The 27,652-nt window shown below is 37.0% G+C and overlaps 1 protein-coding gene across 2 annotated transcripts; it reads right to left on the reverse strand.

The window, feature by feature from the left end:
• LOC133520769 (sodium- and chloride-dependent neutral and basic amino acid transporter B(0+)-like) lies at window positions 1-26,829 on the reverse strand. Of its 2 annotated transcripts, XM_061855427.1 has the most exons (16): window positions 22,553-26,829; window positions 20,911-21,088; window positions 19,894-20,022; window positions 19,376-19,502; window positions 18,458-18,521; window positions 18,288-18,376; window positions 15,139-15,234; window positions 14,712-14,841; window positions 14,097-14,243; window positions 10,572-10,662; window positions 9,949-10,104; window positions 9,004-9,067; window positions 8,827-8,931; window positions 8,664-8,736; window positions 8,025-8,225; window positions 1-230 (listed from the first exon to the last, which is right to left on the reverse strand). In XM_061855427.1, exons 1-16 carry the CDS (start codon window positions 22,616-22,618, stop codon window positions 66-68), a joined length of 1,881 nt encoding a protein of 626 aa, XP_061711411.1. In that variant the 5' UTR covers window positions 22,619-26,829; the 3' UTR covers window positions 1-65. The 2 variants fall into 2 exon arrangements, with proteins under 2 accessions (XP_061711411.1, XP_061711420.1); XM_061855436.1 differs by lacking the exon at window positions 8,827-8,931.
• Window positions 26,830-27,652: the final 823 nt, after the last annotated feature.

Here is a 27,652-nt window from a genome sequence, read left to right on the forward strand (position 1 = left end):
TTTTAATTAATATATTTGTTCGGTTGATTTTATATCAGAATATGTACAATCACATGTCCGTGATGTCAGACGCCGCGGCGCGGTGCAGGGCGCATAAACGCGATGGCGTTGTGTAGCGCACGCAGCGGCACGGCAAGCGCCGCGGCCAGCAGCGGCGCCAGCGCGATGTACATAGCGAGTGACGGCAGCTCCGTTTGACTCGCCGAAATTATTTGGCCTATTAACACCACCTGCAAACGTTAACGTATCTAAAACCCTGAATTGCATACTATGTTTATACTAGGTACTAGAATTTCTTAATTACTAGGATTACCCTATTAGACCAGCGGTTGAACAAAAATGGGTTTCGATAATATTAAAGTTTTTTCTTTTTTGATATGTCATTGGGAGTATGTTAAATAATACTTTGGTAAAAAGTTAGAAATTTTAAGGTTGAGCTTTCGGTTATATTTAAATATTTTAATTTTTGCTAATAACTAAGTAAATATAGAATTAAAGTTACAGAAAACTTTAGCATATCGAATAACACTTCAATTTATGTACAATTTTCAGTTTTTAGAAATCTGGAACAGCTGCTTTCTGGTAAACGTAAAAACACGAGTTATTTTGTAAATATAGAATTAGAGTTGCTGATATTGCAAAATTACAATATTATCGATCAACTTAGTATTCTAGTAAAAAGTTAGACATGTAGACAATGTGCTTGTCTAGATATTGATTTCAGGTTAAGCAGTATAGCTGATATTGAATTAAAGTTTGTAGAGTTAATAATAATCGATCATCAACAATGATCTCAGTTACTAAACAAAAATTTAGAAATATAAAATCACGGCGACACTCATTACTGATATGTATGCATTCCTTGCTTATATAAATACGTTACGTTTCAAACGCGCGGCAAGTTTGCGCGCGCCGCGCCCTGTGGCAGGAGGCAGCGAACAACGGTAGTGGGGAGCGGGGTGCCCTTGACTGCGTCTACGGTCCATCAAAAAAAATCCTAAAGCGTGTTTTAAATTAATAGCAATAGAAAATTGTTATTTTGTTGTTACTATAATAGGTATTGCCCGCGGTTTCGTTCACGTAGAATTCGTTATCGCGTTACATGAATATTATTTATTTATTTAAACTTTATTGCACAAACAAAAAAAAACACAAATGGCGGACTTAATGCCAAAAGGCATTCTCTACCAGTCAACCATTGGGTCAAATAGAGACAAAAAAAAACACATTCTCATACAGATGACCACCCTTCCTTGTACCATTTTAAAAGCCAGTTGCAGCTTTTCTTTCCCGATTTTTTTCAGATGTTTGGACTTGGTATTTTCCTCGCGATAGTTATTTGTTTTAAGGGGAATGTTGTTGTTAACCGCTAATGCTAATATTGATAACCGATAGTTATATAGAGATACGTTATAAGGTATATGCACCCTCATGTTATTTATTTCTGATAAGAAATAAATGTAAGACAAAATTCACAGTGATACATTTCAAGTAGGTTGCCTTGTAAGATTGCGTACGGATAGTTTTTTTGTTTGTTATTTTCATCGTATGATATATCAAATGAAAGCTTATTTGAAAGTTGCCGTATTAAAAAAGTTGGTCCAGTTAATGGTCGCCTAGATTAACCGATTTTTATATAAAATGTAGGCAACCATGGACTGGACCAACTTGTTAAAAAGGCAACCTAGTACAGTTAGTAATATAGTACCTGGGCGACCGAGCTTTGCTCGGTTATAACTATTTATTGTAATATGGTGGTGATAATCTACATAAACTTAAAAAGTAAAATGTGAACTGACAATTATTATTATTTACAATCGATTTTAACCTTACAGCACTTGTCACAGAGTAACGCCATCTATTGTCGATTTCTCTTATTACATAGGTCATTTTTTTTACTAAATTAAACTTGTGTAAAACAATAAAAAATAAAAAATTATATATAAACTTGAACATATAAAAAAAAAACAAAAGTTAGTCACCGGGCGAGATTCGAACCCGTAACACTCGTTTAGCAGTCCGTGTCTTAACCCGCTGGACCAGATGGACAGTGGCCTGCAACACGAAATTAGTCACCATATTCTGCGTCGAAAGAAAAACGCATGAAAACTCGAAAACACGCGTTTTCCCAAACATAAGACTAATCTAGATAGATTGTATACCCCCAAAAACCCCTATATACCAAATTTCAGCGAAATCGTTAGAGCCGTTTCCGAGATCACAGAAATATATATATATATATATACAAGAATTGCTCGTTTAAAGGTATAAGATAAAATAATTTTTCTTTTGATATATCATGTGACGTTTTCGTTTACACAGTAAAAGTACAGTGTAAAAAGTAACAGTGGGCCGACGCCTTTGATGTTTGCGTAAATGCCGACACCGCTCAAGGTCTCCGTACCTACCTAGGGTTATCACAGACTTACACAACTGCCCAAAAGAGGATGGAAATGTTTTTAGTTTTCATGTTGTATGATGTATGTGTACTAATTTTACAAATGACGTCCATTTTGGAAATAAAGATGGTGGACGTCACTTTTTTGAAAAAGTCGTCATGGGTGTTGTTTTCTGGGTTTTTAGGGGTGTGGATTTCAAAAATGGCATCTATTTTGAAAATAAATATGGCGGACGCTCCTTTTTGAAATGGGTGTCGATGTGTGTAGCCGTGATATTAACCACCTTTAATTCTAAAATGGTCTCTATTTTTGAAATCTGCACCAACAAGAACCGCCAAAATTGACGTCATTTTTGTAATTGGAACCCCGAGGAACCTCGGAGATGACACCCATATAGATTTTTAAGAAAAATTAATGTCCGCCATCTTGGATTTCAAAATGAACGTCATTTTCGTAATCGGAACCCCGAGGAACCTCGGAGATGACACCCATATCGATTTTTAAGAAAAAATAATTTCCGCCATCTTGGATTACAAAATGAACGTCATTTTCGTAATCGAATCCCCGAGAAACCTCGGAGATGACACCCATATCGATTTTTAAGAAAAATTAATGTCCGCCATCTTGGATTTCAAAATAGACGTCATTTTCGTAATCGGAATCCCGAGGAACCTCGGATATGAAACCCATATCGACTTAAGAAAAAATAATGTCCGCCATCTTGGATTTCAAAATAGACGTCATTTTCGTAATCGGAATCCCGAGGAACCTCGGATATGAAACCCATATCGACTTAAGAAAAAATAATTTCCGCCATCTTGGATTTCAAAATGAACGTCATTTTCATAATCGGATCCCCGAGGAACCTTGGAGATGACACCCATATCGATTTTTAAGAAAAAATAATGTTCGCCATCTTGGATTGCAAAATGGACGTCATTTTCGTAATCGGAACCTCGAAGAACCTCGGAGATGACACCCATACCGATTTTTAAGAAAAATGAATGTCCGCCATCTTGGGTTCCATAATGGATGTCATTTTCGTAATCGGCACCCTGAGGACTTTCAAAAATAATGAAAACATCAAATACTACATGATACATATACAAACAGAAGCAAGAAACAATTTCTTGCTTTTTAAAGTCTTAAACTACTCATAATTTCTTAAAATAAGTTATAAAACATGTCCGCCATTATGAATTTGAAAATTGATATCATAATTATGATATATTTTTGTTTACACTGAGACAAATAATTAGCACATGTCGTATGAAATATTTTAATTGTGTGTTTTTTTTTATTTTTTTTTATACTACGTCGGTGGCAAACAAGCATACGGCCTGCCTGATGGTAAGCAGTATCCGTAGCCTATGTACGCCTGCAACTCCAGAGGAGTTACATGCGCGTTGCCGACCCTAACACCCTCCCACCTCTCGTTGAGCTCTGGCAACCTTACTCACCGGCAGGAACACAACACTATGAGTAGGGTCTAGTGTTATTTGGCTGCGATTTTCTGTAAGGTGGAGGTACTTCCCCAGTTGGGTTCTGCTCTAGATCTGGAATGACATCCGCTGTGCTGTGCCCTACCACACAGAGCCAGATGACATTTACAATGCCCATACCTCTCTTATAATGCCTGTGCTAAAAATGTGATTGCGAACTGCAATAACTATACAGTACCTGGGCGACCGAGCTTTGCTCGGTTATAACTAACTATTTATTGTAATATGGTGGTGTATAGGTGATAATCTTAACTACATTCTTAAACTTGTCTAAAACAATAAAAATTAAAAATTTATATATGAAATTGAACATATAAAAAAAACAAAAGTTAGTCACCAGGCGAGATTCGAACCCGTAACACTCGTTTAGCAGTCCGCGTCTTAACCCGCTGGACCAGACGGACAGTGGCCGGCAAAACGAAATTAGCGACCATATTCTGCGTCGAAAGAAAAACGCATGAAAACTCGAAAACACGCGTTTTCCCAAACATAAGACTAATCTAGATCGATTGTTTACCCCCAAAAACCCCCATATACCAAATTTCAGCAAAATCGTTAGAGCCGTTTCCGAGATCTCGGAAATATATATATACAAGAATTGCTCGTTTAAAGGTATAAGATAATTAGGCATTAAAACACTCGTGTGATCTTTTTAAGAAACTCACTTCGTTCGTTTCCTAAGCCCACACTCGTGTATTTTAATGCATTTTATTATGTAGCAGTAACATAAACTACTAATATATGTTGAAAGTAAGTACAGGCGGCTAACACAATGGTAACAAAAGACAAAAGTTTTGAAAATGTAATCATCATCGTCACTTGGCTGTACATTTGAGGGCCTATCGCGAACCACGTTCGACGTGTTACCTCTCTGTCGCACTTGTAAATTCGTACGTAAGTATGACAGGGAGGCAACACGTCGAACGTGGTTCGCGGTAAGCCCTCTGATGCCACCTCCATTAGTCTTTTGTACGCCGGTATAGCCTTCGACTCAATGTATAATCTACACTTTTTATGGAAACGTAGTTCCTCCTTCCCGTAGAAATATTTAACTTTCCCATCACCAAGAAAGATTATTTGCTCGCAGTTATTAGCTGCTCAATTCCTCGTTTTTTCTCTGTTACTAAGTCAGTACAGTACACATATCAAACATTTTTCACTCATTTTGAAGTCATAATAACTTTTATTCTATAATTAAATTCATGTAATGTCCGCATCTAATTTATGTGCACGATAAACAAACAAATGAATGATTTGAAAGAAAAGACAAACAGCGCTTGCGAAGCTGAGCGGGGGGCGCGGGCGGGGCGAGGTATCTATCGCTCACTAGGTCGGCTACGATAGGCTCCCGCGCGCCGAGCCGACATGTTGACGGACCAGCGCGGCGTGGTTATGAATTTCGCGCCTTTTTAAGTTGATTTTACTATTACAATGCAAGCTACACACAGATATTTCTTACTTTCCATAAAATGGCTGCATATATTATTTTATAGTAATAGACTTATCTCTACGGACTTTAATTCAATATTAGATCTTACAGGACAAAAAACGCATATGAATTGTAAAGCACATATCCTATTCTTCTAATTTTTTGCCTTGCCTATTAACTTAAGAATTTAGATATGATATTGTAGATTTTTCAAACTTTAATTCAATATTGACAAAATAATAAGCTAATTTGAGTTTGACAAAGTAGCACGTTGATTTTTTTTTCTAAAAATTTGATAACATAAAGCCTCATACATATTATAAAAGACGATGCTTAAATTTTGTACTTTAATTCAATATTCAAAATTCATCAATAAAAATACATAAATACCTTATTTATATCTAACGCTCGTTCTAAATTTTCTTCATATATTACAAATATGCTTAAAAATATGTCCCATACCAGATAAACATAACTTTTCACTCTTTAGAATTATCGAAACTTATAGGGCAAAAATCCGGTCCCACTATTGGTCTATATATATCAGGGGTCACGTATGTTTCTTCAGGGGTCCGATTTTTAAAATAAAATGGCCATCGCGGTCCGTTTCTACTTGAGTTTATTAAATAACTAAAATTTATAAAGGTTGGCGGTCCGCCATTTGGTGATCCTTGCCTTATATACTTACTGGTTTGTCAGCGTTCGGCTCTGACTAGCGTATATTTATAATAGGCACGGCTGACTTAAGGCCTCATAGGTTCGTGTTCTTCTCTCACACTCACTGACCGTAAGCGTGAGCGAGATGGATGTACGTGCTTGGGACCGCGGATATCATATTTTTGAATTTTAATTAGTAAGTTTTAAAGAAGGAAAAAATAATCGCTGAGTTCCTCAAAAGTATAATTGTGCATTTTAGAGTTTTCATATTTTTGACTTAAATTATTACAAATTTTAGTGTTCCGTAGCCAAATGGCAAAAAACGGAACCCTTATAGATTCGTCATGTTCGTCTGTCTGTCCGTTTATGTCACAGCCACTTTTTTCCGAAACTATAAGAGCTATAGTGTTCAAACTTGGTACATCTATGTATTCTATTAAGAATTCAAACAAAAAAAAAATTTTTGGGGGTTCCCCATACTTAGAACTGAAATCAAAAATATTTTTTTCATCAAACCCATACATGTGGGGTATCTATAGATAGGTCTTCAAAAATTATATTGAGGTTTCTGATATCATTTTTTTCTAAACTGAATAGTTTGCGCGAGAGACCCGAGTGGACCCGGGTACGTCCTTTGGACCCGGGTACGTCCTTAAACTACGTCCAAAAGAGAGGTATGGACATTGTGATGTCATCTCTGTTTGTGTGGTAGGGCACGGCCAGTGGATGTCATTCCAGATAGAGAGCAGAGCCCAACTGGGGTAGTACTTACACCTTACAGAAAACAGCAGCCAAATAACACTAGACCCTACTTATAGTGTTGTGTTCCTGCCGGTGAGTAAGGTTGCCAGAGCTCAACGAGGGGGGCGGGTTTAGGGTCGGCAACGCGCATGTAACTCCTCTGGAGTTGTACGCTTACAACTCTTGCCACCCAACTTGTTTGCCACCGACGTAGTATTAAAAAACAAAAGACACTTCCAATCCTGGTAAAATGTGTCCCCCCCCCCCCTGTAACTTCTAAAATAAGACAATGATAAACCTAAAAAAAATATATGATGTACATTACCATGCAAACTTCCACCGAAAATTGGTTTCAACGAAATCTAGTAAGTAGTATTTTTTAATACGTCATAAAATTTAAAAAAAATATTTTTTTTTCATCAAACCCATACGTGTATCATCAAAAATGATATTGAGGTTTCTAATATCATTTTTTTCTAAACTGAATAGTTTGCGCGAGAGACTTCCAAAGTGGTAAAATGTGTCCCCCCCCCCCTGTAACTTCTAAAATAAGAGAATGATAAACCTAAAAAAATATATGATGTACATTACCATGTAAACTTCCACCGAAAATTGGTTTGAACGAGATTTAGTAAGTAGTTTTTTTAATAGGTAAGTCTACAATTAAAAAAAAAATTTTTTTTTTCATCAAACCCATACGTGTGGGGTATCTATGGATAGCTCTTCAAAATGATATTGAAGTTTCTAATATCATTTTTTTCTAAACTGAATACTTTGCGCGAGGTACACGTCTAAAGTGGTAAAATGTGTCCCCCCCCCCCCCCCCTGTAACTTCTAAAATAACAGAATGATAAAACTAAAAAAAATATATGATATACATTACCATGCATACTTCCACCGAAAATTGGTTTGAACGAGATCTAGTAAGTAGTTTTTTTAATACGTCATAAATGGTACGGAACCCTTCATGGGCGAGTCCGACTCGCACTAAGCAGCTTTTTTTTAAAGTGTGCTATGTTCGTGATTTACGTTAGCGCTTCTTTAATATCTGAAATTGCTTCTTTTGATGAAATAACTCATAGTCATGGTTGACACCAGTTATGTCAGAATTATGTTTACTCAATCAAAATATTTATACGTAAAATAACGGTCGAGATTCGCAATTAGCAGCATCTAAACATCTAATTTTCTATAGAGCGAAAATGGGGTTCCAGCCTCAGGGCTCCCAGGGAGTTATTATATTTTTAAATTTCGAAGTTTGAGGATTTGAGAGGTTAAATCGAAAACAAAACGTACAAACACTACAACCGGTATAAACGTCCACGACGTGTTAATCCGTGAGTTGCAAGTGTTCTCCTCGGTGGCGATATTGAGGTCGGAGCGAAAGTCGGGGCTGCGGTACAGGTACACGAGCGCCACCAACTCGATCAGACACACGGCCGGCAACGCCACTCCCGTGATCATAGAGTCCACACTCTCCAAGAGCGCTAGGCCGCCCTGCACATGTACAAGTTATTACGTCCTCGCTATTATGTAATATAATATGTTCACAATAAATGCTTTTGACATTAAGTTCTTTTGTTTCCTAACCGATTCGAGTGTCGGTTTAGAACTCTTGCTTGATGTTCACGAGTGCTATCTTCCGAACAGTTGCGGGGTCCACATCCTGGTACGGCGTTCACTTGGCGCTTATGTAAAACAACGACGGAACCGGTCCAGTGTCCGGCGGGCCGTATGCTTGTTTGCCACCGTCGTGGTATAAAAAGAGAGTGTCATGTCATTGAGCCTAGCAATTTATTCGTTTACTTAGGTTCTATTCTACTACTCTACTAAGTTACTTAGGTTGCATCATTTACCTACATTTTACTTGCTACACAATGGATTATTTTGGTTGAGTATGCCATTGGCATCATAGAAAATTAAAAATTTACTCACGGTAGTGGCATACGGCAGGCTAAGAAGGAAGCAAGAACAGATCATAGCCAACACGAACTGTTGCTCCACGAACCTACAAGAAAATTAAATAAATTTGGGTTGCTTGCAAATATGGTAGTTAAGTAAGTACCTACTAAGTATACCTACTTCAAATATTACTTACACTAATTTTACTTTATATTCAAAGATAGTGTGTAATGCCGTCTTGATTAACATATAGGCCACCACGATATACGAAAAACTTAAACCAGCAAAAATTATGCTAGACCTGAAATATGAACATTGTTGAAATCGTAGATAAAAAAAATCTAAATTAAGCAATTTAACGGAAACGACTTACATTGTGTGGGAATAGTTACCCTGCGCAGTACATTTCGAATACATGGGTATCACCCACATGATACCTTGAACACACAGAATTATACAATTATGGGAGTTATTTTTGAACTGTTCTAGCGCGCATTTTACGATGTAACAAAATGATCTATCAACCAAGGACGTAGCAGTTCGTAGCGGGTTATTCCCACTAGTTACCACCAAGTTGTCACCCTTGAATAAAGAGTATAAATATAGAGTGCTAATTAAGATAAAAACTAAACGACTGTTTAACCTAATTTTATGTCTAAAATATGAAGTTGTATCTAAATTAATGACAACATAAAGAACCTTAACTAAACCAGGTTTAATAATAGCGCCAAAGACTTGTATGTGTGTAGACGTTCGCATGTAACGCCGTCGAAATAATATATGCTGTGGGCTGTCGCCATATTAAATGCCCTAAAACAGCGGTTATTAGCACTCGAAGATGTTTATAATCAAAATCAAAAATATTTTATTGTATGGTTATGTGTTAAAGGTCTTAGGTAAATGAGTCATGTCCTCCATATCCTGACTTACAAAGGTGTACAATATTTGGTTACTTATCTTAGATCTAAATATTGGTTCTTTCTTTCTTATCCGACTACGCTTTTTAGATTGAGCTTGCCACCGACTTCAAACGTATGAGTTGCTAGCGCATACAAAACGAGATGATATTTATTTTATCCTTTTTGAAGTCGGTTTTACATTGTTAACAGTGAACTCTAACAATATTTTGGTGGATTGTGAAAAATATCTCCGGTAGTTACCATTATTAGCTGGGTTTATCGACTGTCAATTAGGTTAAGTGTAAGAAGAAGGTAATAATTAATTAACGGGAAAAGTCATATTTACGTGACTTATACAGAGATTATGTAGGTAATACAGAGGTTTCAGTATTCACAAAATACTTAAGTATATGAATTACTCCCGCGTGTATTGTAAACGTTGGCCACGTCGAGGTGCGACACGTCGCCGACCGCGCAGACGGTGGCCGCGGCGGCGTGCAGCACCGTCAACGCCAGCACGATCCCCGAGTGCCACACGTTGTCAGAGTTCAGAAGCGGGTCGATGTGACCCGACGCTAACAAACAATTTTCAACTGTAAATACTGTATTACAGTTTGACTCACATTACGTAATTTTGTATTTTTACCCTCTAATATGTTGTCACCGTATAGGTGAAAAGTAGTATATTATACATGAAACCCAAGTTATGCATGTCGTGCCTTAAATTCCCACGCTATGTTCAAGGTTCCAAATTAGAATCACTCTTTCGCTTCCTTGTTTTGCCCTCTTGTTGCACAAATGTTAAGGTGAAGGGGGCGAAATGCGTCTGCCGTCGAAGTGCGCTTACCTTTAATCTATTAATATATAAATGCGTGTGTCCTTACTGACTGACTGACTGACTTACTTACTGATTCGTCAACGCAGAGCCGAGCCTTATGGCGACACGCGATTTATTAGATCATTGTAGATACCCATTTCTACATTGGAAGCCCAGTACGTAATAGCTGTGATAATCATGAAAGGTAAATGGTTATATACATACCATAGTGGTTGAGACCTTTGCCATGAATTATTTCCGTGCCCGAGCCAGCGGAGTGAATGTAGAGTGATACTACAAAGGCATCTGTCAAACCCTGGAAAAAATGAAGCATAAAAAGTATTCAATTATTCATTAATATCAGAATTCTGACCACGCCTCTATGTTTAAAATTAAAAGTGATGTTGAGATATTTTCCAGCCGCTTCTAAATATCTGATGAGTTGATGACGATTAATTGTATTTCCTATGGATGCGGGTTTTTGGCACCCATAAAATATAAGTTCCAATTTTCTTGGCTCAAAGTTTTTATAATAATTATTGTTAGTCGTAAAGTCAAAAATCTCAACATAAAGAGATAAGTATAAGTTCGGTGTCATTATTTCTTAAAGTCAGGCCATTACCCAAACGAGATCCACACCTCAAGAAATGAGCAAACCGGCAAAACAAACAGAAACACTATGCCATAAAAATATATTTTAACCCTACTTAAAATCTACCATATTTTTGTACCTAATTTGTACTATTTAGTACCTCCTTTAAAAAAAATTGTACCTCACGGTACTTAAAGTTGTCACCAAAAAACAGTACACCCGCCATCCTGACAGTCAGAATGGCGGGTGTACTTTATTACGCTACGCTAGACATGATTTTCAGAGTTATTTGAACTTAACAGATTTAACATTAAAGGTACATCCTGTCGTAAAATAATTGTACCTTAGCGTTTTTTCTTAAACATGAAATCGATATCTTGAATAATTATAACGCCTGCAAAATTGTAATAGCGATCAAAGTATAAAATGAGTAAAACTTGGAAACCACAAATAAAATGGCTCATATTTTATAATTGAATATGAAGGTACAAAAATTTGGCTTTTATAGAATTTATTAATAACCACGGGAACATAGCGTAATAAAGTACACCCGCCATTCTGACTGTCAGAATGGCGGGTGTACTGTTTTTTGATGATAACTTTATGTACCGTGAGGTACTTACAATTTTTTTTTACGGAGGTACTAAATAGTACAAATTAGGTACAAAAATATGGTATGCTTTTCATTTATTTTTATTTAGGTACACCCGCCATTCTGACTCTCACCCAGTAACTCACATGTGTGTGTATGTGTTTATGTAAGTGCCATATAAGCTAACAAGCATTTGTATAAATATATTATAGGACATTCTTACACAAATTGACCAAGTCCCGCAGCAAAATCATAGTAATATATTTGTTATAATTATCTTTTCAACACACTTGCTCAAAACGACGTTTTTATTCCACCGATTTTTGGCTCATAATCCTAGATATTAAACACGTTGCTTTTTCACTATATTATAACACTCGTGCTTTTTCATTATATTATCCGACTGAGTTAAGAAGGTAACTGATTGCTAATAATATGCATGGAAACGAAGCCTTCTTAATTTGGTCGAGTAATATATTTTTTTAAACCAAATATTAGGTTTCAAATGTTAGTTCAAAGAGGTTTTTATTGCACCAAACATAATTTATAGATTAAATTATCTCGTAAATTACATGAATGAATAAACATAACATTTTATCGATTTGAACTCCATCCGTCGAATAGAAATACGAAAATATTTGCTTTATTACATTTTTTTAATTGGCTGTTTGCCGATTTCGTTCGCGCCTTTGCCTTGTATTGCGCGTAAAAAATAATAACGCGCCAGCCTTTTTCCGTATTTGTCATAAAATTAAAATTGGAATTAAATTGGTAGATTATTAAAAAAAATGGATAACATCTAAAATTGACGCTGCCAGTAATACTAATAGAGGCAAGAGACGAGAACGATAGCCTTTTACCCCATCAAAATCGGGTGAAAAATAATTGGCGGCATATGAAACTTTTATTCAATGGAAAATCAGCAAAAACGTCCAGTATTTCTTGGAAAACGTGTTGGTAGCTTACTTCAATGATCTGGCAAATAAGTTCCTACAAGCCCAGCACGCTTTGGTGCAATTTTGTTAAAACTGTAAGCCACCATTTTGAAAATTGTACTTTTACTTTTTTGACATAAAAAATCTAATTTATAAGTTTTGTTTTTTCCTCGCAAGGGTTGAAAAACGTCGTATGAAACGCGTGTGCATTGGTCATTTCATTACCCACATCGGCTTTCTTATTGCGCGCTCGCTTACAACTCGCGCGCACAACCTCGTGTGTGTGTAACTTAGCACACTTGTATCATAATGTACTAATAATAGTTGTCCATGCTTATATAATTTACAGGCAGTAGTAAATGCTATATTATTTTACAGTAGTTATATTATGTTATCATTATCATAGTACCTAACATTGATCATTTTTGACCATATATCAAGCAGTGCATAATAACATTTTTTTGACTTATTCGGGTTTAGTTACATAACACATCAAAGTATATCCATTTATTTTGCCTATAGCAATGTGCTCTGTAGTGACCTATGCTGTTCAAGTTGTCTATTGATCCAGAAGGTAAATATTCTAAAATTCCTATTATATGATAGGAATTTGCCTGTAAGTCAATTCTAATTACCCTCAACACAAGCCTTATTGAGCTTACTGTGGGACTTAGTCAATTTGTGTAATAATGTCCTATAATATTTATATATTTATAATTGGAATTTCATCTAGACATCTTGATTCTGTTTGGTCTAGCTCGAAGCTTACAACGTTTCGTAAACTTCGCTGATCCCTTCGCAGCCATTGCGACGGCAAGTCACAATAGTATTTTCTGACAACATGGGAGTCTGCCGCCTCTGAAATTCGTGTCTTGTTGGTGTTCATTGTCAGGGAAGCTAATTTTCTTTCCACATTATTCATAGCGCATGTTTCGCTCATGCAGATATCTTTTACATCTGCACTGTGTTTCTCTCAAGTTCAATAAATAACATGACTATTAATAAAAAAAATCGGCTTAAGACGCGTTTAGTGTCCAGTATCATGTTATTAATCACTTTTTTGTGTTAAGCGCCTGCAAGTTCTGCGTGTGCCTGAACTGCCTGCAATAAAGATGTAATATTGCTATTTCAAATAAACAGGCGTCTATATATATATACTTACTCAATTCCATATTACTCTTTAACCGCTCTCTAAATTTGATTGGGCTTCATACATGTGGAAGCACATTGCGAGCACTAACCTCAGGCAGTACTTTCACCCTTGAGTAGGCAGCCATTAGCTAGAACTGGAAATGCACCCGCCAACCTGACGTCAGGATGGCGGGCGTCATTCATTTCTTAAATAACTCTGGAGTTTAAAGAGCACATTGCTCCAATTTTGGCGCACATTCGGCACATTGCTAGCACTAACTCCTGACGTATACCGCAGCTCCATTTGCTGATGTACACCCGCCATCCTGACACTCACAACCTATCCAGGTGAAAATAGCGATCGCAAGGTTTGTTTTTCCACAATCAAACTTAAAAAAATATACTACGCCTTCCACGCAGGTTTATTCGGATTAGTAGGTAGGTCTACTTTTCGAGTTTTACTCATTAGAAAATACAGAAAGTTTACATAATATACAAACCGAAAAAATATCAATCTTGCCAAGTTTAAAAATTTGCTTTATAGCTCTCTTCGGTGCCGACACGGTCATTGAGGCCACCACGGCTAGACACACCACCCAGATCCATGGCACAACCACGACCCAGGGATACAAGTTGTTCCACGCTAACTGAAATATAAAGTTGGGGATCCAGAATTCATTTTTAATACCTGCTGTACACCAAAGCTATATTGTACGTACCTAAATTTAAATACACCGAACTTCGGTCGTTTTTTGTCAAAGTAAAAAATGTGCTTCCTCTGACATATTTACGATACAAGTGTGGAAAGTAAGAAATTCGCAACGAGTGACGATACATTAAAACACCACCGAAGGGAGTATTTTGAATCGACACGAGTTGCGAATTACCTATTCGCACGTGTATCTTACAATGTTTTACAGTACATATGGAGCTTTAAAGTTTCGACAAAGTGCATATCACACTAGTGCGGTAAAGTAGCACCATATCTACTGTAAATAGTATTTATAAAATAATCTTTAACATTACTTAATAAAATCTATAAATAGGCAAGTTGTTGTTTTCCTCTGGTCTCGTGTTTGAAGTTGATTATTAATAGCAACGACTATCGAACTTACCCTTCCATGCGTGACGCGTTCAGCAATCATAAGACACCACATAAACACCCACATACAACTCAGGCATATAAGCAACGGTATGTTGAAGGCACCAAAGTGATAAGTCAGTGGCATCCGAACTAGTTCCAAGCTGATAAGACATAATGTGGTTAATTGTTTAACAAGGGACCAAAGTTGTAGTTTAACCCTCCCAGTAAGTGAGACCGAAGTAGGCGAAAAAATTCTGAATGATATGTGGTGACATGAAAAATATGTTCGCTCTGCAGCAGTTTCTACTGGTTCAGTCATCGCTTAAGCATTGTCTTTTTAAATCTTGGAATCTTTCGCTTGCTGAGGTCTAAATATTAATACCTACGAGGAGTTAATTAAGAACTTAGCTCCTTTGTTAAACAAATTTAATAACGATTACTTATATTCAGTTACTTACTAAAAGTAGTTGTAAGGAGGAGGACTATAAAAAAAAGGATATGGCCCAGGGTATGTCTCGTTGCATTTTAGTAATTCGAACTTCATTCCTTTTGAGCTGAAAATAGTTATTTGTTTTACAAGAGGGCAACGTTATTGCTTAAACCCTCGTGCCAATTTTGATACCCAAGCAAAGATTCCCAAATTGAACCACGAGCGTAGCGATTGGTTTAGAAACTGGTATTTTGAGCGTTGCGAGTGTTTCAAGGCACGAGGGTTAAACAAAATTTGCTTAAGCTGGTATGGTGAATAATGAATAATACTTATATTATTTTATACCAGCCCCGATGAAATAAGTTCAGAGCATTTTCTGATCAATATTTATACTTTATAATAATATTTACTGGTATTCAATTTTGATAAATCCCAATTTTTTGCCGACTGTGCCTATACTTGGTACCAGATTATTGTAACTCCATGTATCCGTACCATCTGACGGATTCCATGTTGAATGGGTAGAAAATATTAAAATAAATATGATTCGCTTTAGGGTTCCATACCAAAAAAGGTACAAAAAGGAACCCTTATGGTGCGACTCTGTCCGTCCGTCTGTCTGTCACAACGCTCAATTCTCGAGAACCACTTAAGATATCGATTTGAAATTTGGAATAGTTATGAACAACGCTAACCCAGATACATTGAAAGTATTATTTTTTAATTTATTATTTTTTACTTTGGAAAATACCCAATATGAAGAGCAGGTAAATTTTCAAAGTCAAGTGACTAGATCAAGTGGGGTATTATATGAAAGAGCTCAAATTGTACACTACAAAATATTTTTCCTTTATTTCGTAGTGAAAAAACATTGATTTATGGAAGAAAATGTGAAAAAAATACCATTCCCCCACCTTATCTCCGAATTTTACCAAAGAAAAATTATGAAATTGTTACATCATAATAACATTACCATACATTTTACAGGAAAAATATAATCAGTTCTCTATCTTCGTAACTTTTTTTTTTAATTTACAAATAAGCATTTCCGAATTCAGTTTGCAATTTAACCAAATTTACGTGTGTGTATTTATTACACTTTAAATTTCTATTAGATTACATTTTACATTAAAGACACCTTATTACAAATAAATAAACCTCGAAAAACCAACATACGTGCATTAATTACATTGCGCAAATTAGTTAGACAATTTGCCGATAGATGGCGTTGTATACAATTATACTTAATATAGGTACTTCTGATCAAGTCTTTCGCCTTTATAGTTACACTAGATAATTCAAAGTTTGTACGGAACCCTCGGTGCGCGAGTAAAACGAATTCGCACTTGATCAGTTTTTTTTTTATTGGATGAACTTCACTGCATCAAGGGTCGTGTAGGTAAAACAAGGAAACGTTTAGTAGCTCAAGAAAATTAACCCGAATATGGGCAATCAGGGTAAATAATCCGTGTAGTTCTGCCTGTCATGAACATACTAAAAGTCCTCGAGGGTGGCTCCTTAAACTGAAAGTGTGGATGATTTTTTTTTCGGTTCAACGCCTTAGTTTGGGGTGTCGTTATGTGTGGCAGTGTCGAATTTCAAAACTAATATGGGACTTCGAATAATCATTTTTTGATAAACGTAATATTTTAGGATATAATCGAATCTGAAAGAAAAATACATATGTTTCCTCCTCTACTTCGCCTAACTTCTGAACCATGGGTCTCAAAAATATGAAAAGTCGCGAAAGTAAATATGCTTAGTAAAGACTCAAAGAAAGTTTCAGCGAACCTGATCGGTCTAGCCGTTTTCGAGTTATTGCAAAAAGTGTATCTTGACGGGCGGGTAACTACGGAACCCAACACTGAGCATGACCCGACATGCTCTTGACCGGTTTTTTTAAATATTTGGTCAACAGGTGACTAAGCTTGCTAATTCTAAACAAAAAAATTGAGATATGATGAACAAATATGAAAAAAGCGGCCAAGTGCGAGTCGGACTCGCCCATGAAGGGTTCCGTACCATTTATGACGTATTAAAAAAACTACTTACTAGATCTGGTTCAAACTAATTTTCGTTGGAAGTTTGCATGGTAATGTATATCATATATTTTTTTTTGATTTTTCATTCCGTTATTTTAGAAGTTACAGGGGGGGGGGGGACACACTTTTTTTCACTTTGGAAGTGTCTCTCGCGCAAACTATTCAGTTTAGAAAAAAATGATATTAGAAACCTAAATATAATTTTTGAAGACCTATCCTTAAGATACCCCACACGTATGGGTTTGATGAAAAAAAATTTTTTTTTATTTTTATGACGTATTAAAAAAAAAACTACTTACTACATCTCGTTCGAACCAATTTTCGGTGGAAGTTTGCATGGCAATGTATATCATATATTTTTTTTAGATTTTTCATTCTGTTATTTTAGAAGTTACGGGGGGGGGGGGGACACACTTTTTACCACTTTGGAAGTGTCTCTCGCGCAAACTATTCAGTTTAGAAAAAAATGATATTAGAAACCTCAATATCATTTTTAAAGACCTATCCATAGATACCCCACACGTATGGGTTTGATGAAAAAAGATTTTTTGAGTTTCAGTTCTAAGTATGGGGAACCCCCAAAATTTATTGTTTTTTTTCTATTTTTGTGTAAACATCATAATGCGGTTCATAGAATACATCTACTTACCAAGTTTGAACAGTATAGCTTTTATAGTTTCGGAAAAAAGTGGCTGTGACAGAATCGGACAGACAGACGGACATGACGAATCCGTTCCGTTCCGTTTTTTGCCATTTGGCTACGGAACCCTAAAAAACGACGATTTATTAAATCGTCTATTTTTTAACTTAGCCTGTAGCTACTAAATTATGGATCGAAGAGTAATAATAAACATAACCAAATTTATAGGAAATTTAATGATCAAATTTTTGTCCGAAGTAATTATAATGTTATTTGTACAGAATATATATTTCATATATGAGCAAAAATCTGAAAAAAAAGTACCTTCAACCGTCCCCTACACCCTCAGCATAACCTCCACCCTCGAGGACTTTTAGTATGTTTATCTGGAGACCACAAGGTATAACTATAACAACTTACAAAACTACACGAATTATCTCTCCCGACTTTATTAATTTTCTTGAGCTATAGTAAAGTAAACATTATATCCAACACCTTCCTCCTCCTCGCCAAGCATGAAAGCGCAACCCCACGGTCGTGTATCTACAAATTTTACTGTTTTCATTGCACTCCATAAACCGCCTCTGTAAATGTTTTGAATAATGTAAGTATTTGCCGTTAATTCTATAATTTTACCCTTCTAAAATTCAAAGTCAAATAATTACCCCCGAAAGCGCATAGACTGAAGTATTTTCTATCGTTGGTTTGTACGGTATTAAGTCCCAATTTCTGTAATCAAGTTATAAATGATAAATTAAGTATCTAATAAGCTTATATTTACGATTTAACGTTACTCATTATATAAAATAAGGTTGCAATAAAAGTGTGATTTTACCAAACAAGCAACATTGTTTTCATGAGGCGAACGACCCAACCAGTGTTATTGAATTTTACAGTAAATGTGTTGCTCACTTTACCGTCCTAGAGCAGTAACTTGCACTATACGTGCGTATATCGAAAATTTAAAGGGCCATATGTACTGTAAAAAGTTGGACTATAATACACGTGCGAAAAGGTAATTCGCAACTAGTGTCGATTTAAAACACTCCCTTCGGTTGTGTTATAATTTATCGGCACTCGTTGCAGATTTCCTACTTTTTGCTCCTGTATTGTAATGTACTATTCTGTTTTGGCAGTCTGGCAATAATGTACTATTAGATAATTGCCGTTACGAGTGTTGAATAAGTTTTTGGCATAGTTTCATTTTTGTTACAAGCTTTTATCATGGACTGTACTGTTCTTCCCAAAGGCATCTAATACTCATCACGACAATTCTAAAAACCCCAAACAATAAGGTTGCGTTGTTTTATCACAGTTTCTATGGCCACCTCCTATCTCCATCATCAGATCAGCTCCATGGTAATATAATATTGCTTTGTCACCCGACTTACATATACATATATGCGAAATTTCAGCTCGAACGGAAACCGGGAAGTGGGTTAAATTTAGCTTCCAAGATATGACCCACACAAACATACATACATTCTAACAGTAAAAAGAACAACGAAACTTTTGCATTTTTCCTGAATACAAATGCTCTAACGACTGTTCTTACAATTATTAGGTATAAGTAAGTAACGCACCTGCAATAAGTAAAGGGTAGTTTAGAATCTGACGCCGAGTAAACCACGTAAAGCATGGTTATCGCAGCCATGGTACAATAGTTGATCGCACGTACAATAGAGGTAATGCACATCGCCAGGCCAATACCTACACAGCGATACAAAATTTAGGTTAAAGTATATTACTTATGGGTCGGTTCCACCAAAACAAGGTACATTTTTTTTAAAGGTACAAATTAGGTAAATATGGCATGGTTTTCATTTAATTTTATTTAGGTACACCCGCCATTCTGACTCTCACTAAAAATAACAATTATATTGCACCTATGGAGTTTCTTTAATGATCAGTCCGTGAATTGTCGTTGGTGAACTGGCCCTAAGTTGGTAGTAGGTACTGTAGTAGAACGCGACTTTAGCCCGACAAGTTTCTATAATTCTACAATGGGATTGACTAACTTAAGGAAGGGGACGTAAAGTCCTCTAGAGCGAGGTGTAAAGGGGAATATTATAAATATAAGTATGTGGTAGGCTGGCTTTACCATCTAGCATAGGAATAACGCGGAAGGCGCGCCCCGGCCCGCTGATGCTCCACTGGCCGAGATACACCTCAAAGTGCCGCATCGGGTTGGCTAGAACCACGACCGCCGCAACCAAGAACAGGTAGTACACTGTGCAATTACAAACTTTAGTTATATATTTTGACGTTCCACAGTTAAATATGTAATCAGCATGTGTTAGAAGACGTAAATTATAAGATTTATAAGTAATGATATTACATTCAATGGCGCTGGTGGCCTAGCGGTAAGAGCGTGCGACTTGTAATCCAGAGGTCGCGGGTTCAAACCCCAGCTCGTACCAATCAATCAGTTTTTCGGAACTTATGTTACGAAATATTATTTGATTTTTACCAGTCGTTTTCGGTGAAGGAGAACATCGTGAGGAAACCGGACTAATCCCAACAAGGCCTAGTTTACCCTCTGGGTTGGAAGGTCAGATGGCAGTCGCTTTCGTAAAAACTAGTGCCTACGCCAAATCTTGGGATTAGTTGTCAAGAGGACCCCGGCTCCCATGAGCCGTGGCAAAATGCCGGGACAACGCGAGGCAGAAGATTAGATTCAATAGATTTTGCAATCATTCTGTGCAGTGTGCGCATTGGATTAGAGGCTCTGCCACCTCGTGACTTACAATCAGATTTAGGTACCTTTGGCGTCAATAATAAGGGGCACCTGTGAAGCCCCCTACATTTCACGCATACATTCTGTAGTGTGTATCTAATACATCTATATAATACATTATTTTTCGGAGTCACGCTCTTGCCTTACTTATAGGTATAGCAAGCAGATGTTTACATGAAATCGATCGTCGAAGGCAAGGGTGACGAGAGAGTCACTGGCGTAGCTAGGCGTGGGCGAAGCTGGCCTTCGCCAGCAACCTTGCAAATGCGGCTTCGTCCACGGTTAGATTAGTTCACGCCACTTGACTAGAGAGAGTTAGAGGATATCAAAAGGCTATACCCACCATGGTGTTTAAGTAAACTAACAAGGTATAATACGAACAGAGGCCGGTGGTGAGCGCGGGTCCCACGACCCGACAGTGCATGGTGAGACAGGAGGAGAGCGCGAGCGCGCTGAGCCGCAAGCGCCGCCGCCCGCGGTCGCGTCGCGGCGCCGTGCCTGCGGCCATGTCCATGCCAGGTACGTTCGATGTCGACCATTCCACCGACCACTCGCTTTGCTAATATGTACAATAATTAAAACAAATTTCAAACTAGTCCTTAATGTTTACTGTATTTTTGTACATACGATTTTTATTACCACAATGTCACTTGGAGTTGTGTACAAATCACGCATGATTCGATAGGGGGGGGGGGGAGGGAGTCACGAAAAATCACAAGAAATCACGTTGGGGGGGGGGGGGGGGTATAAGAAAACCGCACGTGTATGGCAGATGAAACTACGAAAAAATATATACCACATACTTTTTCTCGGTTTTGTTAAACATAAATCTTCACTTGGCACTTCATAATTTTTAAGAAAAAAAAAAAACCGACTTCAATGAGGGAGACCGGTGAAAGAACGATTATTGTTGATTTTAGATTTCATACTATGAAATTAAAAGACAGTATCCAACGCCGAATTATGTCGAAAAGGAAGTAACATGTTTTTTTTTGCCACTGCACCCACCTTGACACACTTCAGATTTGCCCTATGGTTGAAGAGTTCCATTCTGATCATCATCAACAGTTCCACTTCATCAAATGTCACTTTTTTAAATATAAATGCTTGATTTGTCAAAGAAAGTGCAATAATCACTATATATATGCCTTTCATATTTGAAGAGTTCCCTCGATTCCTCATGAACCCCCGTCGTCAGAACTCGAACTTGACAAAAAATTATTTTGAAAATTTAATTTACTTAACAAACACAGCGAAGAGGAGAAATCGCGAAACGTGTACTATGCGTCGTTGAAGAGTTCCATTCTGATCATCATCAGCAGTTCCACTTCATAAAAATGTCACATTTTTAAATGTAAATGCTTGATTTGTTACTGGAAATACAAAAATCACTATATGTTTGCCTTTCACATTTGAAGAGTTGCCTCGATTTCTCATGGATCCCATCATCAGAACTGAGTTATGACAAAAACAGGACCAATCTGTACATATATATATATATATATATAAATTCAAACAAAAAAATAATTTTCAAAATCGGTTCAGAAATGACGGTGTTATGGAGTAACAAACATTTAAAAAAAACATACAACCGAATTGATAACCTCCTCTTTTTAAATCTTGTAGTCGGTTAAAAATAGCGAAGCTTCAAAAGAGCCAAGGTTGGGTCAAAAAGTAGCCGAAAAAACCTCGCGTGATTTGTGCACAAACCCTTGGTATGTTGATAGCAGTTTGAAAGTAAACTACTACTTACAGTGGTAGCGCGTCATACATAATAGCGACGGTCAAGTAAGCTAAGTCGGCCTGCTTTAAAACTCTACTTAATTGTATAATTATAAATAACAAAATGTTGGTATTCAAGTTTCGTTTCTAATTAAAACGCTAGCCACTTGCCAAGCAGTTAATGATTATTTAATTAATACATAGCGAGTAGCATCACCGGCACCTTACTAGCTTACTTCTAGAATGCTAACATTCAATACAAGGTGGAGCGTAATACGCAAAAATATTAAACATAACTTACATTGTCTCTATTGTCGAATGTAAGAATTGTGTCCATGGAATTACGATGAGGTATCCTTTGTGCCATGATTGTGTGATGATTAATTTTAAGATTTAATTTCGCAACGCCAAAACTATCCAACAAAGAGCATATAATCACTACTGCTATCCAAAATAATGTAATGTCAGTGTCACAAAGGTATCTTTTTCATTCACATGTCAGGTAAACAGCAAAGAGTACTTTCTAAAGAGTAAAGTACGTTATGTACTTTCTATAATTTAGAGGGTCCAAAGCAAAGTCCAAAGAGAATAATGTCCAAATCCCGATCCACACACTGACTTACTTTCCTCTTTGACACTGACCGAATACTTATGTAGGGGACACTCTATCGCAGTGACCGCATTGTCGCCGCTGAAAAACGCTATACTTAGTGCATGATTTGTTAGTCTTGGAAGAATATTAATTGAAAAAAAAACTGTTGAGATTTGGGACGTGATATATTAAATAAAATAACTAATATCATAAATAGAAGTACTTACATGTAAAATGGTAAAATTAATAAAATAATAACACAAATGTTTTCTTAAAATGTATACTGGCAGTGATCGGAATAGGTGGAGCCTTTAGGAGCAAAAACGTTTGCTATAAATATTATCAGATAACTAAAAAACAAAACAATAGTGACATTCACTACCTGCCTAAGAAACGTACTCGTAGAATTTATTATACAATATCACCTATTCGATCCCTCCACGTAGATATTATTTGTATACTTATTCCTCTACTTCCGACTGAAACAAAAAACAACCCATTTTGGCTACCCATTTGTTTAGAGCGACAGAGCAGACTTACATCTTCAATTATTTCAAATAATGTATGTAAGGTATGTTGGGGTAAGTGCCGACTGTTCCAAAACATACACTGTTCATTCATGACTAAAGAAACGAAACAGAAAAAAATCATCAAAAATCAATCTAGTAATATGTCATAATAATAATCTACCAAGTAAAACGTTACCATAATGAAAATTTAACGAATGTTCGTTGCTAAAGTAAATCATCATGCGGCTAGTACTCGGTCTGCAACTTACAAAATTTTATTATACAAGAGGCATATATTATGAAAGTTTACTAAACGCCTGTAAAAATAATCAATATCATAATATGATAGAATCTAGTATTTGAGAACCATTGCTTTATAATCCATACATATGTAAACGGGTTAAGAACGGAAAAGTGCGGATAAATTTGTATACCAAATCTAGCCATAATTCGCAAGATCTAGCCATAATTCGCAAGTCCAGCATATACCTATAGGTAAAATACGTATGAAATCAATAATAAGTAAAAACGCGGGAAAATCTCACTTATTTCTGGAAATATACGACCCAGGAGAAGTGCGGATATCAGGCTAACTCGTGAAAAAACTATTTAAATATTCAACATTTACAAACAACCAGTGACTTTAAATGTATGCGACTAAGTGTGACTCATCAAAAACATAAATTTGAAATGAGAGCCAAGTTCAATATGAAGTACGAGAATATGCATTGTAGTTGACAAAGAGCATATAATCACTACGTTATAGTAGTTGACTTCGAGGACAAAGTAATTGAGATCATGTGTGCCAAGTTCTGTATAGAAAATATTTTTTACAATGCATTTATTTTTACTTGTGATGTAATTTCAAGATCTGTCTTGACTATTTTTAACCAACAAACACCTGTAAATATAACATATAACAGCATGATGCGAGCAATAGCAAAAAACCTGAGACACTTCATTCAGTTCTTGTCTGTTTGTTTGATTTTTATTCACTTTCTTTTAATTATATATGTGTTATTATGCAATGTGTATTAAGCAATTCAAGTCTAAGAATAACTTGATTATCGTTTTATAGGGCATTTATTTGTGTGAAGAACACGGGTATTTGTTCCTGATTCATGGGTGTTTTCTACGTATATATATAAAAGCATTTATATAAATATGAATAATTTATTGACATAATCATTTCACAGAAACAGTAGATTAAAATAAAACTAACTAAAATCTAAATGGTTAACACAAAGTCATTATAAATTAATAAAATAAAAGTACCCCATAAACTAGCCCCGTCAAAAATTAACTTTTAAGCCACGAACTGTTCCCTACCTGGCCCAAACGTTCCAAATATGCCGGCTGCATTGCCACGCTGAATAGCTAAGGATATTTGTTGGACCAGACAAGATCCAGCCCGGGGGTCGCAGCCTCTGTCCTTCCACCGGCGTCCAATCTCCCTGACTCTGCGCACCATGGCCCAACCGTTTCGACAGCGACCGGAATAAAGTCATACACTGGTCCAAGGTTGGCGTATTTGCTGTGTTTAAACTTAGCAGCAGCCTCAGCCGCTACACCTGCCTTCTTTCTTGTGTGGATTACATGAGTGGGAGCAAAAGTAGACACACGTGTGGCATCCCACAGCAGGCTCCGGCCTTTTGCCCACGGGACCAGTGTTAGACCGTACGGCCTCTTGCCATCTACGTACGGCTTAAACCAGGGGGTTCCAAAATACAGGGTATGTTTGCCGAGATCAAAGCACGTCGAATCAGCTCATTAACAGCTTGGTATTCGTCCCGCACACCGCATACAACTGAGACCGTGGTGCCCATTAAATTCGACCATTGCCCACAAGGACATCTGTGGGGCTCACATACCTTACTTTTTTTACATTTTATACTAAAATAGGTAGGTTTGTTTTGGCGTCCTGTTTTTGTTAATAGTGGTCATAATAGTTTTTTCTCCAATATGCTCGGAAATGTTCACCTTATTGTAGCAAAAATAGTACAGGAAGTTCTTCGTTATGGTCAAATTCAAATTAAAACAATTCGAACCCTTATTGTCGTGTTTTAGCGGACGGGAAGTTATTACCACGTTATTATTATTATTTGTATGTCTTTCCCATCACGGAACAATGGTGTTCCGGACCTTTTGGAGGCGTGCGTGGAGCCGAAGCCAACGCGTAGATGCCCTTTTGACACTTTAATGAAATGTAAGGGATACACCTAGCGGATGTTGCCCTTGCCCGCGTCATGGGACGCACGCAGAGGCAGCACCCGCCAGGGTGTAAGGACTATTTGAGAGTTGATGGAATTTAAAATGAACTGGGCTATTGGGTGAAAGCGATGGACTAAATACTGGGCTATGGGATAAAAAACCGGACGCCTGCCTAATAAAACGTATTCAATTTTATTTGCGGCAGACGGTGACTCGCCCCCACAAGATGGGCCCCCACAAAAAGCGACATCTAGGATGGCTCAACACCGGTATGAGCGGCTCAGGGGTGTCGAGAGGTGTACGCCGCTGTCTACCCAGTGGCTGCGAGCAGCCACTGTGCCAACTCACGTCTTATGCAATTATTATTAGAACGTAGTGATTATATGCTCTTTGGTTATTACTGTATTATTAGGGTTCCGTAGTCAAATGACAAAAAACGGAACCCGTATAGATTCGTCATGTCCGTCTGTCTGTCCGTTTATGTCACAGCCACTTTTTTCCGAAACTATAAGAGCTATACTGTTCAAACTTGGTAAGTAGATGTATTCTTTGAACCGCATTAAGATTTTTACACAAAATTAGAAAAAAAAAAACAATAAATTTTGGGGGTTCAAAAAATCTTTTTTCATCAAACCCATACGTGTGGGGTATCTATGGATAGGTCTTTAAAAATGATATTGAGGTTTCTAATATCATTTTTTTCTAAACTGAATAGTTTGCGCGAGAGACACTTCCAAAGTGTTAGGTTTATAATAATTTATAACAAAATCCCTGAAAGTATAAAAGCCGAAGAAAAACACCATATATTTAAACGTTAATTAAAGAACTTGCTTACAAAAAAAGCGTATTACACTATTAATGACTTTTTAAATGATAATAATTTGACAAGGTATTTTTCAATTGTAATTTTTTCTTCTTATTTTTATTTAAATTTTAATTTATTGTTTTGACTTATTTTGCTTTTGTATTAATTCAGGAATTATGGTTAAAATTTAAATATATACATAACTTAAAAATATAAATAATAAGTGTGACATAATATATAAAATTAAGACTAGATATGGGATTGTAAAAATATATGCATGCATAATAAGTACCAAATAAGGGGGCGTACACAAATTACGTAACGCAAATTGGAGGGAGGGGGGGGGGGGGCGTCAGGCCAAGCGTTACGGTCCTGTTACGTTGGGAAGGGGGTGGGTCAAGGTTTGCGTTACGTCACGCACGATTTTATAATTATTATTATTTATTTATTTTAGTTTTTCACATCCCTAATTTGCGGTATTTCTCTGCACTGAGTTTGCATGTTGCAAAGAACCTCGAAGTGGCCTGCGCCGGATCCTGCCGGATGGCTTTCTACCCCCACCTTACTCTCTCGTCCAAACAGCCGTCAGCCCTAAAGCTCCACAACCCACAGGGGATGGAAACGAAAAGTTTGCTCCGCTTCTGCTGAGATTATCAGCATCAGAAAAGCCAAATCTTGTTGGATTCACTGTGATGCCATATGACTACTTCTGTCCGTCAGTATGTGCTCAGCTGCATAACAGAACCTGCAAAATTTGTGGCTTATATTCATGCTCTAAAAAAGCAGCTGCACACCACCGCAGAATTATTCACACAAAATCAACTTCTGCTAATAAAGTCTCCGTTAGGCGAGTTATCACGCGGCGTCAGGGAGAGCTATTGTGTCAGGTGACACCTGATACGGTGGAGTGGGTGGCAGAAGAAGAGATAGCCACAGAAGATGGGATCGCCGCGGAAGCCGATACCGATTGTGAGAGCGATTCTGATTTACCTTTAATAGAATGTACTAAGAAATGGAACCAAAACCCGTTCATAGATGATTAAATTTCTTGATTCCTTGAAACCACAGTTTAATGATTTATTAAAACAGACACATTTTTGATTAAAAAGTATCTGTACTACCACCTGTCTTTCTTTTCTGTATATTAACCTAAAGATTTTTACAAAGCACTTGTTACGTAACGGAATTGAAGGGGGGGGGGGTCCCAGATAAGCGTGACGGTCCTGTTACATGAGGGGGGGGGGGGGGGGTCAAAAAATTTGGAATTTTGCGTTACGTAATTTG

This window comes from Cydia pomonella, chromosome 1, assembly GCF_033807575.1.
Source record: "Cydia pomonella isolate Wapato2018A chromosome 1, ilCydPomo1, whole genome shotgun sequence".
Taxonomy (NCBI): Eukaryota; Metazoa; Arthropoda; class Insecta; order Lepidoptera; family Tortricidae; genus Cydia; species Cydia pomonella.